The 12,871-nt window shown below is 39.9% G+C and overlaps 1 protein-coding gene across 8 annotated transcripts in view; it reads left to right on the plus strand.

The window, feature by feature from the left end:
- mctp1a (multiple C2 domains, transmembrane 1a) overlaps nucleotides 1-12,871 on the plus strand; it is a 140,344-nt gene that overhangs the window by 119,660 nt on the left and 7,813 nt on the right. For 4 of the 8 annotated variants that reach the window (XM_020706012.3, XM_020706013.3, XM_078952869.1 and 1 more), the window contains 2 exons: nucleotides 5,523-5,621; nucleotides 12,373-12,482. The exons of 1 other annotated variant lie outside the window; for it this stretch is intronic. In XM_020706012.3, coding sequence (XP_020561671.1) covers nucleotides 5,523-5,621; nucleotides 12,373-12,482 — 209 coding nt within the window. The remainder of the gene's footprint in view (nucleotides 1-5,522; nucleotides 5,622-12,372; nucleotides 12,483-12,871) is intronic. 3 more of the 8 variants (XM_078952866.1, XM_004072648.5, XM_078952870.1) reach the window with 1 other exon arrangement.

Genomic DNA, 12,871 nt, shown 5'->3' on the forward strand with positions numbered 1-12,871 from the left:
GCTGTAGGAAGGTTGAAAGGGGGGCATTTTTCTTTTTTCTTTGCCTACATCTCTTCTCCCCTCCCACTCTCCTTCAACCTTTTCCTCAAACGCTTCCTTCCCTGCCTTCCATTTATTTTTGTCTGACTCACTCTGTCCGTTGCACTGCCTCCAACCTGGTTAAGTGCAGAACAAATGTAGTTTCAAGGCTGAGAATTTTTTAATACATTGAATATCAATCTTTTAGCACTGGATGTGGACTACGGCTCCAGATAGTATGAGTAAGTATGAAGGACGGGTCAAAGGAGGCCTCTTTTATGGCACAGGCCTATAGGGGAGAGTGGGAAGAGGAGAGACAGCGAGAGGGAGAGCAGAGGAAAAAAAACTTTAATAAATGTGCCAAGGCCTCATTTTAATTGAACTTGAAGCATATGTTGCAAGTATGTACAATCCAAACCAGATGTTTACTCTGACTATGTGCATAGCTCTTCCCAGGGCACCACAAGGCAGCTATTAGCGGGATAACCTTTGCTCCAGAGGCTAAATGGGGTATTACATGGCCAAAAAGTTGAGCACCTGTTTTTTATTGCAGGGAGGACCCCTTGCAGGCTTTTTGCTTCGACTTGTCACATGTGTTTTTGACTTAACAAATTGTTGGGCAGATGTGAGAGGCATGTTTCTTTTGAGCTGGCGCTGATATTAGTCGGTTAATTGTAATGAAAGTCCGGCATCAACGCTAATTAATGAAGACAGCTAAGATGGGGAAGTCAGGCGGGCAGGCAGGCACAAGACTCTGGAAAGAAGAAAGGAGACTTTTTTTACTCACTGTTTTCTTCCTCCCTAATTTCCCACTGTTTGTTAGTGTTCGTGCTGCTGACCTACTGCATTTGCTGTTGCTTGATTATGTTATCAAGGTACAAAACAGAAGGTTTGAACGTCATGACCAAGTAACACAGTCTAGGGTTTACAAATACAAAACCACTATACATTGCAAATCTTTGCAAAGATCCTAATCAAAAGGCTTTTCCCTTTAAAAAAAACCTGTAAAACCTCTAAACAGTTTTTAAAAATCCAATCAGCCTCTATAAAGCTAAACATTTTGGATATGGTACATACCAGGGGCCTGCAACCTGAGGCTCTGGAGCCACATGCGTCACTTTCATCGCTCCATTGTTATTCTTTGTCGTGATTTTAGTAAAAAAAAATGGGTTTCTAGTGTAGGCTAACTTCTTTTAACTAGTTTGGTTCTTTCAGTTAAGTTTTAAGCTTTGTAATTTATATTTCGATTTTTACCATTTAAGATAACCGATAAAAATTATGGTGAGAGTGGTTTTCTCATTGAATAAGCGTAAATCACATATCGATTTTTTAGGAAGTTGAAACTAATGCTGTCATGTTTGTATTCGGTAGTAAAAGAAGAAAAAGGATGACGGCGCACCAAAGTCACAATGACAGAAAACGCATGTTTGACTTTCTTGCATTTCTAATTTAAGTAAATCTGCTGCAGCAGGAGGATCTTATTTGACACATACTGTATTTTATTTTGAAGGGAACTTCTATCTGCTGCTGATGTCAAAAGTAAAATGGGTTTAAATGATTATATACCTTTATTAGAAATTTAGAATACTTTTATAAATCACTTACATTATTGCAAATATTAAAAAGCTACATTAAATACATGGAACAAAAGTAAAGTGTATTTTTCTAAACAGTGATTCTGTGGATTTTGCTGGGTTTTGGTCAGTAAGAAACTAGACCAAATGGTTCTTTTAGCATCAGGTTGCAGACCCCTGATATATATGTTTGTGTTTGTGATTTTAATGCACTCCTAAATGAAGACAAAGGTTTATTAAACTTTTAGACACCAAAAGAGCATGAACACAATGCTGTGCAGTAGGCACAGTAAAGTAATTTCTTTATAAATGGTATTGCCACTGACCTAAATCTCACTTATGCACAAGTTTTGAATAGTAAGTCATTAATTTAGTACAAATGAATGCAGTTTACAAAAAACACCTGTCAACAATTACAATAATCTTTTTTCACCTTTTAACATTATAACAGGTTCATTCATCATTTTTTTTTTATACTTGCAGGAATTGATTGCAAATGTCACTGTTAGTTATCTCTGCAGCTAATATTTTCACATTATGAATCGGTCTTTCCTTACAGAAAAAACATTTTAAAGTGTTTTAGTTCTGCCTAAAAATCTTTTAAAATGATGCATTTATAGAAAAGACGGTTTATGTCCTATAAAAAAAAACAGCTTTAGACTTAAACAGGGCGATAAGGTGAGAACATGCCTCTCATTCCTGTATTTACAAGCTGCAGGCTGCAGGGGTTTCAGTGTGTAATCTAGCCAATGATGTCTCCTTTCACCTGTGGGTTCGCTGTCCAGAGCTGGCAGGACACAATCACCTTTAGGCTTCGCATGACTGTGAGTGTTTGTTCGTGTAAATGTCTGTTTGTGTGAATGCTGCACATGTGTGTGCGCAGCTCAGCTGCCTCCCAGAGGGGGGCTTACTGGAAAAATGGGGGAGAGAGAGTGAATGAGGGAGACAGACTGAAGGAGTGAGGAGATTACCCTCACACGGTTGACTGGTCACTGAAGCGCTTGTGCTCCGCTCAGCTAGGCTCCACTAGCCTCAGGAGGACCTGACACAGATAAGATACACACTGCAATCATGTCCTGCTCAGAGGCTTACTGCTCGGCACACCCCTCTCTCTTTCTCCTATGTGTCTATCTATCAATATCTCACTCACACACATGTACTTACAAAAAACCCACTCCCCCCATTTATTACACATTTTAACCTTGTCATATTTCTCAAACTTTAACAAGATTTACAAAATTTGTTCATAGCTATTTTCATGGTTTTGTTCTCCCTTTATTTTTTGTGCTGAATATTTTTGTGTCCTGATAAAAATATATTTTCTGTTAACTCCTAACAGCTAAAAAAAAAGATTATTTTAAGATAAAATGTATCATTTTGTAATGTACAAACTGAATTTTTGGAATTGACCTATTCCCAATTATTAAACTAAAAAACTCCAAGCTAACATTACCAGCGCAGATAAAATGGCGACTAGTATTGGAGGAATCCAGGCACACAGTTTTGAGCCAAATGGAAGACATGGATCTATTTGTCCACAAGTGCATCCATCAGAATGGAGCAGAGCTGGCCTACTCAGCGTATTTTCTACCTAACAAATAGGTTCTTTTTCAAACAGCGTTTGTTTTCTCTGCTCCCGATTTACAACCATTTGAATAAAGAAATACTCAGAAATGCAATTTTAAAGGTTAATTTTCTCAATGCATTTCCTTTATCTTAAGAAAATGCCTCAAGAAACATTTTAAAAACATCAAAAACACAAATATTTCAATGGAGTCAGTCTTTAACGAGTCTAACATATTTATCCAACACCTCCAAACCAGACTGTATGTGTGCTGGTAAAATCCCTTGGTTGTAATGAATCCACTAATATTTGAGTATTTTATTTTTCCAGACTCAATGCCTTATTTGTCATCTTTTTTATTTTGCTTTCATAAATGCAAGGGATTTGGTTACTTTTACAAATTTCTTGCAGCTAGTTGGGTTGCATTTATCAGAACACTCATAAATTAAGCATACGTTTCACTGTATACTCCATATAGCTTTTTTAATTTCCTCCCACTAATCTACACGGTGGTGCAGAGAAATAAAGTAAACAAAGAGATGCAGGAAATTCCACAACATGTTTTCTTTTTGGTCCTAAACTAACACATTAGTCATGCTGCTTATATAATTTCCAGTATATGTTTTCTTAGCTTCATTCTTTTACACAAAAGCTCCAATGTTTTTCAGATGTCGCAGAACGTGTGCATTTCAAACTATTTATGAACTTATACCTGGTATGATTTCATCAGTTTTTGCTGCTTTGCAGAAGCGTTTTGTTGGCCATCAAATCTCAAAAGTTTAAATCTCAGTTTATGCAAGGAAACAGTGTCAGATGATTATAATGGGAAGTGCTAGCTCATCAGTTTGAGTGACAGCAGACGATGTATAACCATTGTGCTATCCTAGGCACTTTAACATTGGGAGCTGGGTCATCTAGACCCACTAGACAGTGCGCTGAACCTTTTTTCTTCAATGATTTGTGATTTTCACTGGTGTCCATGGATAACATGAAATCCTCTTCGTCAATGTAAGGGTGGGGTCATCTAAGATAGCACAAGGGTTAAATAAGAAATAAACTTATGTATTTTTCGATCAAAAATAAAGCTTGGTTAATCATTTTTTATATAATGGGTCCTCCAAAATGTCATTTTTTGTAACAATTACAAGTTTCCTACCTATTTTTGATCATAGGGTTAAGATTGGAACTCATATCCTTCCTGTTATATGTGCACATGTTATTATTTCACTTATTCCTGTAAATGCAGAATACTGCAGTGGCGTTTATTAATAGTAAGTGAATGGATGGTAAGGACATAACTGAAAGCAAGTCAATACATCACATTTTTTTGTCCAAATAATTAGAAATTAGTTTGAAGCAGTTTAATTTTTGCAACTCATCTTCAGAAATGATATCTATAACTGTGCAACACCTTTTGAAGTCCCAGCGCTGCTGTCTCAGCCCCAGTCACGGCACTGCTCCGATTGCCTAGATAAGGACATGGCGTAATGTAATTGGACTAAAGAGAGCACTGGGAATTCTATCAATGCTCTAAATAAAGCATGACTGAAATGTTTTTTTCGGGGGAGGCCATTGGGCTTGGGATGCAGAGGGGTTGTTCTCAGGTTGTCTTGAGGGGGTTCGGCTGCAGAGGATAGGAGAGGCTGGAAGAGGAAAATAGTTTTGAATGCCTGTGTTCTTTTCTTTATGCCGGCTGTGAAGGACGAAAAGCTTCAGACTGTAAAAGATGCTTTTGACTTTTCTTCTTCATGTTTTTCCCATCTCTCTGTCTTCTTTTTCTGCTTTCAGCAGAGATGTGGATAAGAGCTGCATTTTAATCATGTTTGGCTAATACAGGAAAAATAGAAAAGAAAGGAGGGGGGCATGGAAGGCGTATTGTCTCTCTTTTCAATACACACTGCATTGTTTGTTTTTCGTGTTAGCCACACACAAACATCTGGTATATTATCTGTAAACTATTTCAGAAGCTTGTTGTTCCTAAAAATGTTGTCTTCAGGCATTGTTGTTTGAAATAAATGTCACTTATTTTTCCATTCAGTCTACTATTGTTGCTATTGATTATATTTTTAGATATTAATGGTAGTTTAGGACATGGGTACCTATGTGGCTTTTTACAAAAGTTTAATGTACCAAAAGATAAATAAAAGCCACACTGTTTTCATTAAAATATAGAATGCATTCATATATATATTTCTGTAAACAAAGGTGAGTAATGAGAAATTAAATTGCTCTCTGTATTTCAAGGCTTAAACTGTGATCATATTATCAGTCTCTGCTGTGGATTTGCTGAGAAAAACATCCACATTGTAAAAGATTTTCAATGTTTGTGGCTTGTAAAGAGAAAATCTCACTGTAATCTATCCAAGGACACTAAACCAGGCCCCTGGGAGGAAAGCCGTGATAAAAACCATGTCCTCGAGGATATGTTGGCTTCCTGGCACTTTGAGTGGATAAAAGCGATGGTGGTAAGTGGACATGTGTGTGGCTGTGGCACGGACTCCTCTGCTAGTGTGTATCACTGTCTCCTGGTTAACTGGTTAGCTCTTCGTGTGTCCGGCGGACACTGTCTTGCGTCCTGTCAGGGTTTGTGTACAGTAACTGTCCCTTGTCTGCGTCTCAGTTATTAGTCATTCACTGCACGTTTGGCTCCCAACCAAAACTCATTGCAAGGGACATGCCTGTGCTTGCACTTTAAGGTGATGGGGAAGTCCAGTGAGCTCCAGCATGGAGGGCTGCTCCTGTCTTTTTTTGTGTCACGTCCCTGTATCACTGTAGGGCTGCTATGCTGCGAGGTGACAGCTGCGGATCGAGCTGTGCCGATGTGTTTACTGTGTTGTGGGACTTCTGGCTGTGGGGTAAAAAAAAGGGTAACACGGTGGCTCATGCCAGCCAATTACCTCTTTCTGCGCTGCAAAATGAACAATAAAAAAAGACAGGCTCCCCACAATGTGGTCAGAACCCTATGATTCTGTGAAAACGCTGTTAATTACAACCCACTTTCAGATAATGACACCTTTCTGGATCCTTATTTCACTGATATTAAAACCTAAAAACCTCATTTTGAAATAATCTTGTCTTCCCCGAGTGTTTCTTTGCTTTTGGGGTGATTTTAACACTAGTGACGGTGTGTTGTCTTTAAATCTGCAACACCTATGTCACATTGCCGGGGTAATTCCCCTCCTTTATTGTGCCAAATGCAAAAATATCTATTCTCCCAGGTGTTGTTGCTCTGAATCACATATACACTTGTGGCTGAACGAGCTGAACTTTTTCATTGATGAACTATGCATCAAAGGATCACGGCGTGCACACCTTCCACCGTAGGTGAGGAGTTCGTGCTCGCTCTTATCCACTAAAAGTAACTCTCTTTGAGACTCTCACTGAAGAGAATGCTCAAGACGACACACTTTCACCCCTCAGCCTCCCATTGGATAGAATGTGGAGCACAACACTTGACAGCGGTGTCGTCTGAATTTAAAGTCAGACATGTAAGAAAGAAGGCGCCACCTTTTCTTTTAACAATCGTCATAAATCTGTAATGAGCACAGAGAGGATGCATATTTCATTTACTTTTTGAAGATGTGATTCCCTTACTTCATAGAAATGCACTCTGATTCTATTGTTTCTTTCCAGCCCAAAAAAATAAAAGTTTGAAAGCACTGGTTTTTACCTCTGTCTCTGTTGCATGCCTCTGAACATGCATGCATTAACAAAGGTAAGCCAAAATATACCACGTTTGTAGGGTAACGGATTAAGCCAAGCCTTTGTGTTAATAAGATATTGTTATACTTTTTGAATTCTTAAACATAAATGCTTTTTCGAAAGCAGCCCATGTTGGATTGCAACATGTACAGAAGTGCTTTTTCTAAAAACACAGTCGCAGAGTGATAGACTGACAAACCAGCAATATGGAATGGAGTCATCTAAAACTGGGCCAAAAGCAGACAAGAGTAATGCTCTACCATACATCACACCCTGCCAGGGTGGATTCTGGGAAGGACAGGGGAAGGAGAGTGCAGGAGAAAGGAAACTAAGGTGAGACCTGGGGGGTGGGGGTCAGGTGGCGTGCAGCAGTAGGTGTGGAAAGGGTGACCACAAGCAGGAACGGTGTTGTGGTAGTCATTGATGCTGTATGCGAGTGTGTTCTTGACCTTGAGCCTGATGGAGGAGCTGGCGTGGTGGAGGTGATGAGAGCCCCCAAGAGGGAGACGGGTAGAGATGATCCGCTGCATACAACCTCCTGCCAACTGGACACAATATGGAGACAAGCACACAAACTCACAACTTCAAAAACTTTTGTAGCGCAGAAGTAAAACAGAGGTCAAGTTCAAAATAAGCCAGGCATTTAACCTCTCCGTGCCTTTTTTTAAAAAAAGCGTGTAAATTTATCTCTACTGTGGGATTTGACCGACTGAACAGAGTAATTAATGTTGGGGAGCATTGTGTGTGACTGGTCCACCTTCAGCTTACAGTCCTGACTGAAATTTTAGTTCAGCTTTGTGGAAACTAACTTCAGCGCACCTTCAAACATCCTCTCCCACGCAGAAACCCCATGGACTCATATAAATAAACGTTCATTCACTTGGGCTCCTTATCAGAACCTCCTCTGTGTCAGACCTGCTTGATTATGCCTTGACTAAAAGATTGAACGCTTTGTCCTGTCATGATTTTGAGATTGAAACGATATACTTTTTTTTGCTCAGTTCCCAAGAGTTTTAAGGGTTTTTTTCTGCTAATGGACCTGGAAAATCCCACTTTATAAAATGTGAATGATAGTTCTGCATTACAGGTAATAGCACTTAAACAGTCCCCACCGAAACATTAGTGGTGGAACTAAATTATGCAAATAGACACGTATTATAAGAGGTAAAAGGTACCCTATTCTTTTCAAATACCATGTTTTATGACATATCAACTCAATATGCCTAAAACGGTGCAACTTATTGGATATGCATACATGTAGAACAAATTGTTGCAAGAGCATCTAAATATTTTTACACGCAGGTGCACACAGACTCACACATTGTGCATACATTTTTAAATGCTGAAATGTGTATAAACTGATTGTTCATTGATGTAGTTTACAAGAGCAACAAACGTGGAATAAATCAATATATTGATGACAAAAATTGCATCAGGGGAAACATAAATGTGTTATATCGGTGATAAAACCTGCCTGATAACTAAATCAATTGATGCCACCGTCAGAATGAACAATGCTGTCTACCATGTGAAATATGTCTGAGATTTGTAACTGCAGCCATTTAAAAAAAGAGAAATTAAAATACTTTTTTTCTTTTTTACATTTTTTTTTTTTTGACTTTTGTCTTTTCCTTTTGAGGGAGCCAGGAAGATAACTCTCATATAGTTTTAAATATGCATCAGATGTTAATCATAGGCAGGATTACGTTGTCTCATGCACGGTTCTTCCACAAGTTTTGGAAATTGAGCTTCTGTGGCTTCATTCTCTTCTCAATGGGTGGAAATGGGAGGGCAACTGACTTTTTCTGTTACAAAATCAACAAGAGCGCTCTCAGATGCCCTCTGGGAGTTACATATTAGCATGCTGTCAGGTTTTATATGACATTTCAATTTTTTACTGTGCTGCCACAGTGAGAGGGGCAAAACAAAGAAAAACAGGTGCAATTTTAGCACGGCAGCAATGAGCAGCAGTCACTGGTGCTTCAGACTGATTTCCTGGCGGGATGGGATAAATGTTGCTACATTATAACTGTTGGGTTTATGACTTTTATGGCATAACCCAGCAGGGAGAACAGTGTGATCAGAGGTTAAAACAGTCTCAAATGGCTGTTTCCTTTTCCACCCAATGGATATAGGACAGATATTTGGGTCCATAGTAATAGGCTAAGTCCTTAGCGACCTCTCTCTTGTTTAGCCCTGGGCCTTGGGTCAGTGAAGAACAAACTGTCTTTGTAAAGTTGCTAACTGTTCACTTTGCACTTTTACATTTAGATGGGCTTTGCCATTCTGGCAACTCTGTGAAAAAAACAGAACAGCCAAGTACACTAAGGGGCTGCGCATCTTTCCTTTGTTAAATATTTAATCAGCTGTTTCAAGGAGTTTACCACATTTGTTTACCACAATTTACCAGCAAGCGATGTGGTTAGCCTGACTTGGCTGTTTCTTTGTCTGTGTGTGTGTGAGCACACGTCCCTGGGCTCTCTTTGGTATCAAAGTGGGTTATTTTTCCCTAACAGATGCAAACAACTCGCATCGATTTAACGGCTGTTCCTGCTGCTTGAACAGTGAATAGTTTTCAGGGAGTTGACATCACGCTCCACACATCCAAACAATGATGCAAACTTTGGACATAACCACAAAAGATGCATTTATGGCCTCTAAATGCACACGCGCAATTAAAATCCGCAACTCCCCGCCATCAAAGGACACCGGCTCACTAAATATTTCTGCTACCAGCCTGATGAGAGTTAATTGATGTCAAAGAGTTTGCTACGTACACAAAAACATTTCACTCACAGCACAAACTGTATTAATGCAATTTTCGGTGTAATAGCAACGTGCTCACGCTGAGCTCACATCACATATTGTTATGAAGGAGGCTGCAATATAAAAAAGTATTTTCTAAAGGGAGAGCTAAAGTACCACAATAATGTACCAGTAAAGAAGCTTCCAAAATTTCTTGCAGATGTGGGATCTAGTTGATCCCCTTGACACAAAAGAGTACCTACAAAGACTTGTCTGGAGTCATTTCTAACTGTCGTTGCTTGTTGTGTGCAGACTCCCCTTAATAAGTCAGCTAAACATGACACATGCAGAAGAACCTGTGGTTGCAGTCCATCAAAATTCATGATGCTTAACACATTCATTTGACTTCTTACATTAACTGCCATGCAGTACCATCCATCATTGGGCTGTTGCAGGAGGTGCTGGGATTTAAATGACACTTTGAACATAAATACATCAGCATCTGTAGCAAAGTCAAAGCAAGACTGCAGCTTTAATTTCATTAGTCTCTGCATCAAGGTCTCCCGCGAAGACCTTAGCCTTCTTTCGGAGTGAAGTGTGGACGACTGCATATCTGATCACATGCCAAACGGAAATATCCACACGCACACCTCCTCACAGAACCTCAGAAAGCTTGACAAAACAATCATCTTTTATTCAGTGTGTTAATACAGTGACGGATCCGCTCCTGAGGCCTTCGAGCATTCTAATACTTAATCTTTTTATGAAATATTTAAGACAACATTAATTCTCCTTTTCTTATAACTATGATGAATGAAGGTATTGTCTTTCTTATTTCCTGCCTCCATAAATTTCTCTCCTATGATTCATGGTTTGGAAATCACCACACAGTCAGTAGAAAAAGAGCAACTTTTAGAAGTCAAGGTCCCCTTGTGGTCCAATGTTTGCTTGGATGTAGAATTGTTTGTAGGCAAACACAGCAAGACCAGGTGTGCAGATCAACCTTATCTAATGGCTGTAGGGTGTGTGTTCTTGTGTGCATATTAAGTTCCATTATAAGAACAGGTTGCCTGACTCCATATGTGCACAGTGTGCAGGGAAGCTGGGAAAACAAGGATCTCCGTGGCCCTCAGTGTTATTGCTACCTCCCGCCTCTGCAAGCCGTGTTTGAAGACAGGAAATAGGAGTCAGACCGCAGTCCGAAGGGCATGTGGCAATGGTTTATGCGCTTGTGACCTCTGACCTATCTTCTTCACCCCCACCTGCTCTCTCATACCACTCCCATGGCCCTCAAACACTCTTCCCTAAACCCCGGCTCAAAAATGAATTGTCCTGACCCGGCCCAGTCTGGCTCGGCTCGGGTCTTACCAAGGCTAGCACAACAGACACCATGTTCTGAGATTTGTTTAAGCGAGCAATGGAAAACAGATGGACTGTGAGGAAAGCAAAAGGACCTAGAGTAGGAAAAAAAGACGGAGTCTAGTAAGATATTTTCGAAGAAAAATAACCCAGAGAGGCTGTCTAATTATATCTATTTGTCTTGTGTGGTTTTGCTGGGGAGGCCATGTGGTCTCCTTGACTGTTCTATGGTTCATTTTTCACATTATCTGATCCTGGATACAGAGCATAAAGACGAGGGTGGGTTGGGGGCAGTCTGAGTCTCATTGGGAGGTTTGTGGTGAGGTGGCTGGTCTCAAAAAGCCAAATGTGGTGAAGGCCTCTCAGGTCCTGAAGGTTTCATGCTTTGAATGGTTCTTAGTCAACCGTGAGCATATAGGAATTAGTCACAACTTTATTCTTAAAACACACAGCATCCATCAATCTTCATCAGTTACACAGTCATCTCTTTGCACCAGTTTTCAGGCAGCTGTAGACATTCTCATTTTTTCAAGCTTTACAATAAATGATCAAACTTTCTCATTTCTATGGTCTCATTAACAATGCTGTTTTTTTCTTTCCCGGTACATCTACAGTCAAAATCATGAAAAAATTCTGCTCTGTTTTTCCATTCCTTTCCCCTTGTATGCCATGCAGACACGTGTTGCAAAAGTTTGCCAGTTATGGTCCCCACTTTGCCATTGTGTCTAGATCTGTCTTGTCCATGCCAGCCTGTCAGTCAACAGGAAGCTTGTTGACTGTTGCATGACTTCTCAAACCCTTTGCTTTGTTTGGGGTAGACGGATGCTAGTCTGTGCTTTCTCCCACTCGCTACAGCAATATTCAGAGTTCACAATCATCCAAAGTTGGAATGGAAATGCTGTTCATTGCAGTTGACAATGTTAATGAGGATGATAATGATGTCACGGTTGGTGGTATCGTCACAGTGTGCCAGCCATTAGAACAAAAAAGGGCTCTGCCCCGTCTTCCTATAGCTGCCTTGGCAGCAGCAGACAGAGAGGGTAAGGGCCCAAAGTTTGATATATCCATTTGGCTTTCAGTTTAATTCTCCCTCTTTATTCGCATATTCAAATTTTTGTGTGTGCTTTTGTAAAAGGAAAACATTTTGATTTGTTCTGCCAACTTTATATCTCTATTACTGCTTGGAATGAAAGCGCTCTGTCACTTCATGCAGGATATCCGGTGATTTGGCTTCCCACTCTAAATCTTTGACGCTCTTTCAACTGTATTGTTCTCACAAAGATGCCTGTGCCCAGCCTCTGTCTTCTCTCTCTTTCTTTTTTCTCTTTGCTCTTTTCCTTTCTGTCGGCATCTCTTTCTTCTTCATCCCTTCTTTCTCTCTCCGTTATATCTCTATCTGTCCTTTTGCAGGACTCAGAGAAAAAGGGCTTCATGAACAAGCTTTATGCCATTCAGGACGTGTGCATCAGCGTACAGAATGCTCTGGATGAAGTGGCCTCCTATGGCGAGAGGATAAAGAAGTAAGCCTGTTTTCCTCGGCAACAGGCCTGCTTTGCTCCTTGTCTTCTTGAGGTTGTTTTTCCGACATTCCCAGGCTAAGTTTCTCTACTTTAACTCGCCTGGTTCTGCAACTTAGCCTGGCAAAGACTAACGTTCAACTCTGAGGCACAAACAAGAAGGTTGTCTTTATGTGTCTAATATTTAACACATTCCTGCAAAACTTTGCTATGATATAAGCAATATCTATATGTCTAATATTTATTGCACATCCAGGCATGCTGTAATTGAAACTTTGAAGATGCTTGGCAAAGTAAAAACATGAAACCTTTACTGCAATTAGAAATTGTGAAAGGGGATGGGGAAATCTTTATTTTGAGCCAGGCTTAACATTTGAAAAGTTACCAAATTT

This window comes from Oryzias latipes, chromosome 9 (assembly GCF_053564925.1).
Source record: "Oryzias latipes strain Hd-rR chromosome 9, Olatipes_Hd-rR_3.1".
Lineage (NCBI taxonomy): Eukaryota > Metazoa > Chordata > Actinopteri > Beloniformes > Adrianichthyidae > Oryzias > Oryzias latipes.